We start from the raw sequence: 12,886 nt of genomic DNA on the forward strand, positions 1-12,886 counted from the left end.
ACAACCTGGATAAACCTTCAAAACAGTCAGCTGTGTGGAAGAAGCCAGACACAGAAAGCCACGATATTGCAGGATTCCATTTATAGGAAATGTCCAGAATAGGCAAATTTACAGAGACAAAAAGGAGATTAGTGGCTGCCAGGGGCTGGGGACGAGGAGAGGCTGCTTAATATGTATGGGGGTTTCCTCTTGGGGTGATGAAAAGTTCCAGAACCAGATAGTGGTGATGGTTGTACAACACTGAGTGCACTTCGTGTCACTTACGTTTTGTGCATTTGATGCAATAAAACGAATGGAAGGTTAGAGCAGGAGGCGGGCTGGGGGTGAGGGACGGGAGTCGGGGGTGGGGCGTGATTTCTAAGCATGAACGTCGTACATTGGGACTGCGTGTCGCTGAGGTCATATCAGAAGACGCAAAAAGCTGCAGGAGCACTTTAAGGGGACACTTCAGGGAGGAGTTGGCGGGAGGAAATACAGAGGCATCTGGAGACCTTCCACTGTAGCAGGAGCCAATGAAGGCCTGGGGGGTGCAATGGGGTAAGAAGGGAACCCGCAGAGATCTCCAGATTCGGGACCCCCAGGGGGTTGATTTCCAGCTCTGTCACGAATTCGCTGGCTGGCTGACGGCCTCAATGTCAAAAATGGGAGCCACAGAGAAAGAGACAAAAAATAAAAAGAAGAAGAAGAAAGACAAAAGTTTTCCAGAGGCGGGCAGGGGGCGAGGCCAGGCGCGGGGCCCGGGGTGTGCCCGGCAGCTGGGGGGCGGGGTTGGCTGTTCCCGAGTCGGGGAGCCATCTCCGGACAGGATGTAAGAGAGGAACTGGGGTCTCCAGTCACGGGAGTCGGCTGGGGCTGCAGGCGGGAAGGGACGTGGCTGCAGTAAGCTGAGCGGGGGGCCGGGACCCGGGGCTCCGGGGCGGCGGGAGGGGGGATCGGAGGCAGGAGGGGGCCCAGGGAGGACGGGATCGGGGGCCTGGACTGCAGGGTTCGAGGGAGGAGGGGCTGGGGCGCGAGGTTCCCGGGTCCCAGGGAGGAGAAGGGGGAGGAGTCTGGGGCCCCGAGTCCCCAGCCCGAGAGAGGAGGCGGAGGCGGAGCCGAGCTCCGAGGAAGGAATCTCAGCCCGAGCGGCTCTGTAATTAATTAACCGCCGGGGATCAAGTTAAGGGGTGAAAGTTCACCGAGGAGAAGGGCGCCGTGTTCACCCACCTGCAGCGCGCCCGCAGCCCGCACCCCGGGGCGCCCGCGTGGTGGCCGAGCCGGGGGAGGAGGGGGCGGGGCGGGGGGCCCGAGCGGTCACGCGCCCCCTCCCGCCCAGGTCTCCCTCTCAGGATGCGGGTCCCCCCTCTTCTCCTCCTGCTCTTCCTCCTGCCCGGGACCCTGCGCGCAGGTGAGTGGCCGTCGGCCCGGGTCGGGGATCGGGGAATCGGGGTTGGGGCGGGGTGGGGTGGGGTTCGACGGCAGGGAAAGAGCGAAGGCAGCGAAGTCGGGGGGCTCCCTCGAGCCGGACACCTCCTCGGTCGCCGCCTTCCCCGTGTTTGTCACTTTCTCCCTCCGCCTCCCGGGTGTGCCTGGGAACCACCTGTCCCCTTCCCTCTGGGTCTGTCTGCCTGACTCTGGGTCTGTCCCCCTCACTCTGGGTCTGTCTCCCCATTTCTGGCTCTGTCCCCTTCTCCCTGGGTCTGTCTTCCTCTCTCTGGGTCTGTCGTCCCCCCGTCCCCCCCCCCCCCCCCCCCCCGCCCGGGTCTGCCAGCCTCACTGTGTCTGACCCCCTGACTCTGGATCTGTCTGCCTGACTCTGGGTCTGCCCCTTCCTCTCTGGATCTGTCCCCTTGTCTGTGGGTCTGTCCTTCTCTGTCTGGGTCGGTCCCCCCCCCCCCCCCAGGTCTGTCCCGTCTCTCTGGGGTTGAGTCTTCTCTCTCTTTCTTTCTGTCTGTCCGGCTCCCCGTCCAGCCCCCACCCCCCTCCTGCTCTCTTCACCCGTTTCTCTCCAGCAGAGAGCCGGCCGTCCCTCCTGTACCACTTCACCGCCGTGTCCTCCCCTGCCCCCGGGGCTCCCGCCTTCTGGGTGTCGGGCTGGCTGGGTCCCCAGCAGTACCTGAGCTATAACAACCTGCGAGCCCAGGCGGAGCCCTGCGGGGCTTGGGTCTGGGAAAACCAGGTGTCCTGGTATTGGGAGAAAGAGACCACAGACCTGAGGAAGAAAGAGAAGCTCTTCCTGGACGCTTTCCAGGTCTTGACGGAAGAAGGTGAGACCGGGGCTCCCGGGTCTGAGGGAGGAGGGGCCCCTGCTCCTGAGCTCCGCTCACCTGCGTGCGGGCACCCCAGGTCCCCACACCCTGCAGGGTCTGCTGGGCTGCGAGCTGAACCCCGACAACACCTCCGTGCCCGTGGCCAAGTTCGCCCTGGACGGCGAGGACTTCATGGAGTTCGACCTCAAGCTGGGCGCCTGGAATGGGGACTGGCCTGAGGCCCTGGCCATCGGTCAGAGGTGGGCACGGCAGGCTGACGCGGTCAACAATGAGAAGACCTTTCTGCTCTACTCCTGTCCCCACAGGCTGCTGGGGCATCTGGAGAGGGGCCGTGGGAACCTCGAGTGGAAGGGTGAGCTGCCTCCCGATTCCCTGCTCGCCACGCTGTCTGCCTCCCCACGGCCCGCCTGCACCCCTCCCCCCACTGCCACTCATCCCCCACACGGCCCCATAGGCTCTTTCCATACCCAGAGCTGAACCTGCCCCCCACCCCCTGCTCACAAGGCTCCATGGCTCCCGGCACCCTTGCCTCAATGTCCTCATCAGACCCGTCCAGCTTTATTTGTCTCCACCATTATCACACCTGCAAGTAATTAACTACGGTTCCCTAACATCCTCAGGGGCCGGGTTCGCGATGACATTTCCCTGATCGTCTTATCTGTTTTTTCAAACTTTGAATCAGGAGCCATGTGAGGGTCGCTCCTTTCAATGAGTCCATCCATCTCTTCAGTGTCTTTTTAAATTTTTATTGTTGAGTTTTAAGACTTCTGTGTATATTTGGGGTCCCAGTCCGTCATCAGATTTGTTTTGCAACTATTTCTTCCCAGTCGGGGGCTCGTCTTTTCCTTCTCTTCACAGTGTTTTTCTCAGAGCAGCAGTTTTTGATTTTAGTAAACTCCCACTCACCACCTTTTCTTCCGAGGATCGTGTTTCCGAAATCATCCCCAAACCCGAGGACGCCAAGATCTTCTCCTATGATAGCTTCTCGGAGTTTTATAGTCTGGCGTTTTAGGTTTAGGTCCATGATCCATTTTGAGTTAATTTCTGTGATCTTAATTTTTGTGATCGTCAGTGTCTTTTAATCTGTCGGTCTATCTCTCTGGTTTTTTTTTTTTCTTTGCAATTCTGCTTTGAAGAAAGTGAGTCGTTTGTGCTCCTGAATCCCTGAGATGTTGCTGAACATGGTCCTCTATCTGTTCTCCTGTAAACTGGTCGCCCCCGATGTAGAGGCTTGATCACGTTCCGGTTCGATTTTTCTGGCAAGGAAACTTTCCGGGGGGTTTGGCGTGCGTGTCCGTGTGCACCCGGCCTGTGTGTCTGGTCATCTCTGGGCTGTTCTGGTGGACCTCTGGGTCCAGGCATATAGTTGTGAAGTTCTCTGTCAGGTTTTCTCCTCGTGGTAGCAGCCATCCGTGGTCCTCGCCTTGATCCCTTGTTTCATTGGAAGGTACAAAGCGATGGCGTGTTAATCTGTCGGGGCTGCCGTAACAAACAGCACAGAAATAACAGAAATTAATTTTCTCACCATTCTGAGGCCGGAAGTCTGAGATTGAGGCAATGGCAGGATTGGTTTCTCCTCGGCTTGTAGACGGCTGCCTTCTGCTTCCCGTGTCCTCACATGACCTTCCCTCTGCACGTCGGTGTCCTGATCTCCTCTTTTTTATAAGGGCACCAGTCCTGCTGGATCAGGGCCCACCCTAATGACCTCATTTAACTTCACTCCCTCTTTGAAGGCCTTATTTCCAAAGACAGTCCCATTCTAAGGTGCTGGGGGGGTCAAGGCCTCAACATAGGAATTTTGGGGGAACACGATCCAGCCCATAAAAGACGATAATTCGACTTCTTTCATACCTTCTTCATTCATTTATCTGGAATTCTGAAAAGTGGTCATCAGCTATCAGCCTTCAAGGGGAATTTTTATTTTAAGTTCTGTTTTATTTTAAGTATTATTCTGAACTCATGGATCTTCTGTATTTTAACCCATTTCAGATCTTATTCCTTTTGAAACTCACGCTGAGCCATCTTAAACTATTGAGAGGGGCTTCACATTGGCTCCTGAGTCCTTTCACGTGACTCTGGTCCTTTTTCCTAGCTGCTTTGCAGTGTAGAAAGAAAGACCTTCCAGCTCGTCTCTTCTTGCCCCGCCCGATCCTGGAATGAGCCGTTTCTCCACGGAGCCCTGGTTCCCTGAGTGGGAAATGGTATTTCGAGACCGCAGTCTAGTTGCCGGCAGTGTTCATTGCTGCTGGGTTGACGATTGTGGGCCTTTACAGGTGACAGAGCTGGAAAGCAGACATTTAATTTTATTTTTAACTTTTTGTTTCAAAATAACTATAGATTCAAATTTTATTATTTTTGCTTTGAAATTTTTTATTTTATTTTTTTATCGAGATATAATTGACATATAACGTTGTGTAAGTTTCAGGCGTACAGCCTGTCGCTTTGATACATGTGTATACTGCTACATAATTACTGTGTTAGCTGTAGCTAACACCTCCATCACAGTCACAGAATTATCATTTCTTTTTTGTGGTGAGAACATTTAAGATCTGGTCTGTTAGCAATGTCGAAGCATGTAATCCAGGATTGTTGGCTATAATCACCGTGCTGCGCCTTAGATCTGCAGGGCTCATTCATCTTCGGGTTGCATCCCATGTGCATTGTAGCATTATTTACAATAGCCAAGATCTGAAAACCACCTGAGTGTCTGTCAGCGGATGAATGGATAGAGAAAATGTGGCATATAAACACAGTGGAATATTGTTCAGCCATGAAAAAGAGGGAAATCCCACCATTTGCCGCAACGTGGGTGCACCTTGAGGACATTATGCTCGGTGAGATGAGCCAGACAGAGAAAGACAAATACCATATGATCTCCCTTATATGTGGAATCTAAAAAAACCCAAACTCACAAAAACAGAGTGAAATGGTGGTTACTAGGGGCTGGGGGCAGGGATGGGGAAATTGGGGAGATGTTGTTACAGGCTACAAACTTGCAACTAGAAGCTGAATAAGTTTTTGTTACTTTTAATTGCAGTAAAATACACACAACATAGAATTTACCATTGGAACCATTATGAAGTGTATAATTCAGTGGCATTAAGTACATTCACGTCGTTGTGCGACCATCACCACCGTCCATTGCCAGAACTCTTTTCATCTTGCAAAGCTAAAGCTCGGTCCCCTCTCAACACTAACACCCCGTCCTCCCTTCCCTCTAGCCCTTGGCAACAGCCTTCCCCTTTCTGTCTCTGAATTTGACAGCTCTGGGGACCTCGCGTTAGCGGAATCGTACGGCGTTCGTCCTTTTGTGGCTTCATATAATGTCCTCAAGCTGCATCCATGTTGTAACATGTGTCCAAATTTCCTTCCTTTTTAAGGCTGAACAATACCCCATTGTGTACATACACCACATTTTGCTTATCCATCATCTGCTCAGGGCCACTTGGGTGGCGTCCAGCTTTTTGCCTGTTGTGAAAAATGCTGCTACAAACACGGGTGTAAAAATATCTCTTCAACCCCTGCTTTCAGTTCCTCTGGGTCTGTACCTAGACGTGGAGTGGCCCGACCGTATGGAATTCTATTTTTGCTTTTTTGAGGAACTGCCCTACGGTTTTCTACAGTGGCTGCACTATTTTAAATTTCCACCAGCAGTGCACAAGCGTTCCAATTTCTCCACATCCTCGCCTCAAAGTTTATTTTGTAAAGGGAAGATATATCATGAGTTCATGCTGATATTGACAGGTCACATTTAAATTTTGGTGGGGTCTTACTTAAAACTTCTTTGATTTTGTGTTTGTATTTCTTTTGGTTTACTCTGAAAATTTTGTTTCCTAATGACATTAACATAATTCCTTACTTGCTCCAAGCTATTATGTGTGTGTGTATTACCAACAATCTGATTGATTACTGAAAACAATTAAAAATTTCTTTTTTTTCTTTTTTTGCTGCGGAAGATTAGCCCAGAGCTAACATCTGCCACCAATCCTCCTCTTTTTTTGCTGAGGAAGACTGGCCCTGAGCTAACATCTGTGCCAGTCTTCCTCTACTTTATATGTGGGTCACCACCACAGCATGGCTGATGAGTAGTGTAGGTCAGGATCCAAACCTGCAGACCTGGGTTGCCAAAGCGGAACATGCTGAACTTAACCGCTGTGCCATGGGGCCGGCCCTAAAAATTTCTTGGTTGTTTATTTGGTGCTTAGGTTGTAACCGTAAAGGGATATAGAGTCAATTTAATGTGTTTTAACATTATTTGAATTAATTCCTGTCTCTGTGTGAAAGCATCAGCTTGAGGTTCATTTCTTTCATGTTCCTTTTCATCTTTAGATATTGCTTTTCTTTTTTCATTTGTTTTCACACTTTTAACAATTTTCCAAAACAATTACAGGGTTCCAGAGACGAATCTATGCCATCAGGTGCATTCACAGACGTCTTGCTCCTGTCCCTGTCCCCTCCACCCTTTCTCTTCTCTCCCCCGTGATAATAATTTTTTAGTTTTTGACTCACCCTTCCTTTTTTTTTTTTTTGAAAGATTCGCCCTGAGCTAACATCGGTTGCCAATCTTCCTTTATTTCCCCTCCCCAAAGCCCTGGTGAGTGATTGTATATTCTAGTTGTAGGTTCTTCTAGTTCTTCCATGGCGGCCGCCGCCACAGCACAGCTACTGATGGACAGGTGGTGCGGTACCACAACCAGGACACGATCCTGGGCCGCCGAAGCGGAGTGCGCCGAACTTTAACCACTAGGCCATCAGGGCTGGCTGTCATTCTTCCATTTTTTAAAAATATAAGCACATGGACTATATATCCAGAGAGGTCTTTCTACACCCACATCTGACTCCACGCTCCCCTCGCTGGGACAGGGCCCCAGCCCCTCAGCCTGGTGATCACAGTCTTTCATCGTCTGGGGATGACCGACCTTTCTGCCTGACTTATATGCTCTGACTGCTCCTCCTGCCCCGAGGCCCCTCCCCCCCAGGCCGGTGGCCATTTCTGGAACACAGCAGGCTTTCTTGCGGTTGTCTGGAATGCCCTCCTTCGCCCTTCTCCTTCTGGCCGCCTCAGAGGCCTCCCCTCCTCTTCAGGCGCCTCCCCAGCTCCTACCCCATCCTCCAACCCTGGAGCATCATCACCCCGGCCTCCTCCTGGCCTCTGGTGTCTCCGCTCCATCCATTCCCTGACACCACTCAACTCTGAGGGGGCCTTTGTACCCCCAGAGCTGATGCCGGCCCTCTCCCGCACACGGCCCTCCCTCGGCTCCCAGAGCCCCCAGGACACGGTTCAACCCCCAGCCTGGCTCGAGGCCCCGTGTGGCGTGGCCTCTGACCCTCTCCTCAGCCTCCCGTTTCTCCCCCTGCTCCACTCAGCCGGGGCCCCTTGCGCTCACACCAACCCTCCCATTTCCTCCCCCTCACTGTTCTCCTCCCAGTTCCACTGGGGTCCCAGCCAGGGAGATTCCTCTGGCCCTGTGGCCTTTCCTTGCTTCTTTGGGCTCCTGCCGGTGCCCGCCACACTCGTGTGACCTCCCTTACTGCCCGCGTCCCTCTGAGCTGTAATTACGCGCATGTCTGGGGAATTCTCCGGGGCTGGAATTAGGGCTCTTTTGTCCTCAGCGGCCACCCCATTGCAATCCCAGCCTCCATCTCGCCCGTCAATAGAGACCGTCCTCTATCTGGCCGTCAGAGGAATGTTTTCAAACATTAATGAGCTCCCATCCTGCCACTGCTTGGAATCCTCCAACACCTTCCTCTGGTCTTAGACTAAAATCCAAACTCTGCTCCGTGGCCTGTAAGCCCTGTACGGTCCTGCTGCCCTCCGCCACTGTAATTTCACAGCGCCCCAGGGACAGTGGCCTTCTTCATTCCCTCCAACACGGTAGGTTCTTGCCTTCCTCAGGGCGTTTGCACCTGCCCTTCCCTCTGCTTGTGATTCTCTTCCTTGGGATCCTGCCATGACTGGGTCCTTCTCATGCTTCACTTGTGATCTTGGATATCAGCTCTTCAGCTGGGCCCTCCCTGAGCACCCTGGCTCAAGTGTGTCACCATCCCACTCTCGTTATTGTCTCTCACGCCACTGTCTTGTCCATTCATCCATTACAGCATCTTTAATTTTTTTTCTTTCTTTTTTGGTGAGGAAGATTGGCCCTGAACTAACATCTATGCCCATCTTCCTCTATTTTGTCTGTGGGATGCCGCCACAGCATGGCTTAACGAGCAGTGCTAAGTCTGCGCCTGGGATCCAAACCTGTGAACCCCAAGCTGCCGAAGCAGAGCGCACGAACTTAACCTTATGCCACTGGGCTGGCCCCTTGTCTTTTTTTCTTATTGGAGTTCTTAATATATTCTAGATATGAGTCTTGTGGATATATCAGATGTTTCTATTGGAAATACCTTCTCCCATTCCACACCTTGTCTTTTCACTCCCTTAGTGAAAACTTTTGATGAACGAAAGTTCTTAATTTTAATGAAGATCCACTTATCAGTCTTTTATTCCACAGCTCTTTGGTGTGTTCTCTTTAAGAAAGCTCTCCTCTCATAAAGGTGTGCTGTTGTGTCTTCTTCCGGAAGCTCCGCTGACAAATGGCTTTCACACATGGCTGTGCGATGCATCTCGAGTTAGTTGTGTGTAATGGTGTGAGGTCGGGGGTCACGGTTCATTTGTCCCTCCTGTGGAGATCCAGTTGGCCGAGCATCATTTGTGACAAGACCACCATCTGCTCTCCTCTCTCTCCCCTGCTGAGGTGGAGTGGAACCTTAGTCTTAAACTGGGTGTGGATCCACGTCCAGACTCTCTCTTCTAGTCCACTGATCTGTTGCACTCAACTTGCACCAACACCTCACCCTCTTGATTAATGTACCTTTATAGGAAGTTGCGATATCTCGTACCTACTGTCTAGTATCTCCCTTAACTAGTATCGAGTTAAGTTCCCCAGCTTTATACCCTTGGTTTTGCTAGATCATTTGCATTTCTATATGCACTTCTACCAAAAGAAAATCCTGTTGGAATTTTGATTGTGGTTGAATTGTGTCTATAGATCAATGAGGGGAGAACTGACATCTTAACAATATTGTCTCCTAATCTGTGAAAACGGTATATCCCTTTACTCATTTAGACGTCCTTTAACTTCTCTCAGTGATATTTTGTAGTTTTTAGTGTAGAGGGCTCACACCTCTTTGGTTAGGTTTATTCCTAAGTATTAGACATTTTTTCGGTACTTCCATAAATGGTAATTCCTAAAAATTTCATTTTCTAATTGTTTGTAACTAGTTTATAGAAATACTATTGATTTTTATATATTTCCTTGTATCCAGAAATTTTGCTGAATTCAGTTATATCTCTTAATTTTGTGTAGATTCTTTTGGATCATGTCATCTTTGACATGTTTCATTTATTTTTTTTCTCGAATTTTAATAACTTTTATTTCTTTTTCTCATCTTATTGCACTGGCTAGGATCTCCAGGACAGTGTTGGATAGGGTGGTGATAATGAACATCTTGTATTCAAATTCACAGAGAAAGAATTCAACATTTTACCGTTAAGTATGATGTTAGTTATAGGTTTTTTCTTGATGCCCGTTGCCAAATTGAGGAAGTCCTCTTCAGCTCCTAGTTTGCTAAGAGTTTTTTTGTTTTGTTTTTTGAATGGTGCTGAATTTTGTCAAGTGAGCATTTTGCTTTTTCCCTCCTTTTCTAATGGGGCGAATTACATTAACTGATTTCCAAATGTTAAACCAACCTTGCATTCCCAGGACAAACTTCACTTGATCATAATCATTTATATTGTCCTTTATATAAGTTGTGTGATTCTATCTGCTAATATTTTGTTTAGGGATTTTGAGTTTATGTTCGTGAGATATATTGGTCTTAAATTCCTTTTCTTGTTATGTCCTTGTGAGGTTTAGTTATTAAGGTTACGCTAGTTTCATAAAATGTGTTGGGAGTGTTTTCCTCTTTTTCTATTCCCTGGAAGAATTTGCGTAAGAGTACCATCAGTTCTTCCTTAGTTGTTTTGAAGAATTCACCAATGATGTCTTCTGGACCTGGAATTTTATTTGTTGAAAAGTTTTAAATTATGGACTAAAAATTTTAAATAGTTGTAGGACTATTCAAGTTTTTAATTTCTTCTTGTGTCAGTTTTGGAACATTGTATTTCTCAGGAATTTGTCCAGTTCATTTAAACTTTCAAATGCATTGGCATGAAATTTTTCATAATACCTCTTACTTTTTTTTTTGAGGGAGATTGGCCCTAAGCTAACATCCACCACCAATCCTCCTCTTTTTGCTGAGGAAGACTGGCCCTGAGCTAACATCTGTGCCCATCTTCCTCTACTTTATATGTGGGACGCCAGCCACAGCATGGCTTGATAAGTGGTGCATAGGTCCATGCCCAGGATCTGAACCCATGAACCCCACGCCACTAAAGCAGAGTGTGCAAATGTAACCACTGTGCCACCAGGCCAGCCCCTCCTCTTACTTTCTTTTTAATGACTGTAGACTCTGTCTTATATCCCCTCATCGAAATACTTTCATGATATGTTTCCCTTTCATTTATCTGTACAAATGTTTTTCTCTCCCCCCTCATTAGAACATAAGCTCCATGGTGCCAGGGACTTCTGTCTGTCTTGTCCACTGCTGTGTCCCCAGTGCCTAGAAGAGTGTCTGGCACATGAGAGATACCCAGTATGTTCTGTTGTAGGAAGGAATGGATGAGAGATGGCGGCCCTCACGGTGGATAGGTTGAGTCTCTGTCCCCCTGGGAAGCTCCTTTCCTCTTTACCACTGTATTCTCCAGGCTCAGCACAGTGCAGGGCACAGGGTAGGGGCCTGCTGGGCATGGTGGAAGGAATCCAGCCCTGCACTGGGCCTGGCCCTGGGGGTTCGTGGGCTTGGGGCTTAGGCCTGTCTGCCTGTTTCTCTGCAGAGCCGCCCTCCATGCGCCTGAAGGCCCGACCGGGCAGCCCCGGCTTTTCTGTGCTCACGTGCAGTGCCTTCTCCTTCTACCCGCCGGAGCTGCAGCTGCGATTTCTACGGAACGGGCTGGCAGCTGGCTCTGGCGAGGGCGACCTTGGCCCCAACGGCGACGGCTCCTTCTATGCTTGGTCGTCGCTGACAGTCAAAAGCGGCGACGAATACCACTACCGCTGCTGGGTGCAGCACGCGGGGCTGGCACAGCCCCTCACTGTGGAGCTGGGTGAGGGCCCACTGGGTGACGATACTCCCTATTTCTGGCTGCCTTTTGTCCCCTCTGCTGCAGCCATCCTTCCTGAGTCTGACCACCTTCCACCCCACTGCTGCCAGCCCTCCTTGAGTCTGACTGCGTCATCGTGAGCTGCTATTGCCAGTTCTCCCAAAGCTGACAGTCTTCTGTCCTATGCTGCTTGTCCTCCCCAAGTCTGACTGCCTTCCGTCTTGCTGCTGCTGGTCTTCACGGAGTCTGACCATTCGTTGTCTGCTGCTGCCGGTCCTCCATTGGTCTGACATTCTGCTGCTCTGTGCCCTGTGCCTGCCCTTCCTCTCCAAGTTGGAACAACGCCCACCCTGCTGCCACAGGTCCCTTGGCCGGTGTGACTGACACTCTTGCTATGGCTGGTTCTTACCTCCAACCTGGGAGCATCCCGCCCAGACCCAGAACATCAGCTGACCAGCCTTTCCTCTGTCCATACCTACTTCCCAAAACTTGGTGCTGGGATCTCTGAGGTTGGGAGGGACTGAGAACCCCTGGTCCCCTGTCCTGACTCAGATGGGGTAGAGGGTCCATTCAACATCTCCCGTTCTCCGGCTGCAGAATCACCAGCCAAGTCCCCGATGCAAGTGGTTGGAATCGTCGTCGGCGTCTTACTGCTCTTGGTGCTAGCTGCAGGAGGAGCGCTGCTGTGGTGGAGGATGAGGAAGGGGCTGCCAGGTGTGGGGCAGGAAGAGGAGGGAGCCTCAGAGAGAGGGGCAGAGACCCCAAAAGGGAGGGGGACGGACACAGTCCTGGGGGGGCGGGACACACAGATCTAGAGAGTGAGAGAGCCCCAGGGAGAAGTGGGGACAGAGAACTGGAGGGGTGAAACAGATTCAGAGGGGGTCAGAAACCCAGAGAGTAAGACAGAATGAGGGAGAGAAAGACACACACACACACACACACACACACAGACACGTGGGGGAGGGGCAGTCAGAGACCCAGAAGAGCTCGGAGATTCTGATGACCTCCCTTCCTTCCTCTTTCCTCAGCCCCTTGGATCTCTCTCCGTGGAGACGATATAGGGGCCCTCCTGCCTGCTCCTGGCCTGCCCAAGGATGCTGACTCTTAGGATCTAAAATGCATTCCCAGCAACTTCTTGACCCCCTCCCCCAGCCTGGCTGCCACCAGCTAATGTAGTCAGGTTCCTTTCATGCTGTGAGACCTCCTGGAATCCTGGTATTTCTGAGCCTCCAGAAGGAGTCCTGAGCCCGACGTCCTCCCTCTGGATTCCTACTCCTGTGGTCTGCCTCAGTTTCCTCTCCTGATATGTATGGCTCTCTTCCACCTCCATGTATAACATGAATTTGGGCCCGAATCATTGTGTTCTCATCATTTCAACTTTTTAGGCAGGGGAGGCAAGAGAATGGGTGGGGGGAACAAATGGTGTAAGCCCGGGGCTTCAAGTCTCTCC

At 50.8% G+C, this 12,886-nt stretch overlaps 1 protein-coding gene across 4 annotated transcripts; it reads left to right on the top strand.

Annotated features, from left to right (window-relative positions):
• The first annotated feature begins 333 nt into the window (after window positions 1-333).
• Window positions 334-12,790, top strand: FCGRT (Fc gamma receptor and transporter). 4 transcript variants are annotated; one of them, XM_023650140.2, is made up of 7 exons: window positions 334-537; window positions 1,316-1,387; window positions 1,992-2,246; window positions 2,326-2,601; window positions 11,170-11,439; window positions 12,034-12,150; window positions 12,465-12,790. In XM_023650140.2, exons 1-7 carry the CDS (start codon window positions 513-515, stop codon window positions 12,542-12,544), a joined length of 1,095 nt encoding a protein of 364 aa, XP_023505908.1. In that variant the 5' UTR covers window positions 334-512; the 3' UTR covers window positions 12,545-12,790. The 4 variants fall into 4 exon arrangements, with proteins under 4 accessions (XP_023505908.1, XP_023505909.1, XP_023505910.1 ...); XM_023650141.2 differs by having other exon boundaries at window positions 340-537; window positions 1,995-2,246; XM_023650142.2 differs by having other exon boundaries at window positions 523-879.
• Window positions 12,791-12,886: the final 96 nt, after the last annotated feature.

Source organism: Equus caballus, chromosome 10, assembly GCF_041296265.1.
Source record: "Equus caballus isolate H_3958 breed thoroughbred chromosome 10, TB-T2T, whole genome shotgun sequence".
Lineage (NCBI taxonomy): Eukaryota > Metazoa > Chordata > Mammalia > Perissodactyla > Equidae > Equus > Equus caballus.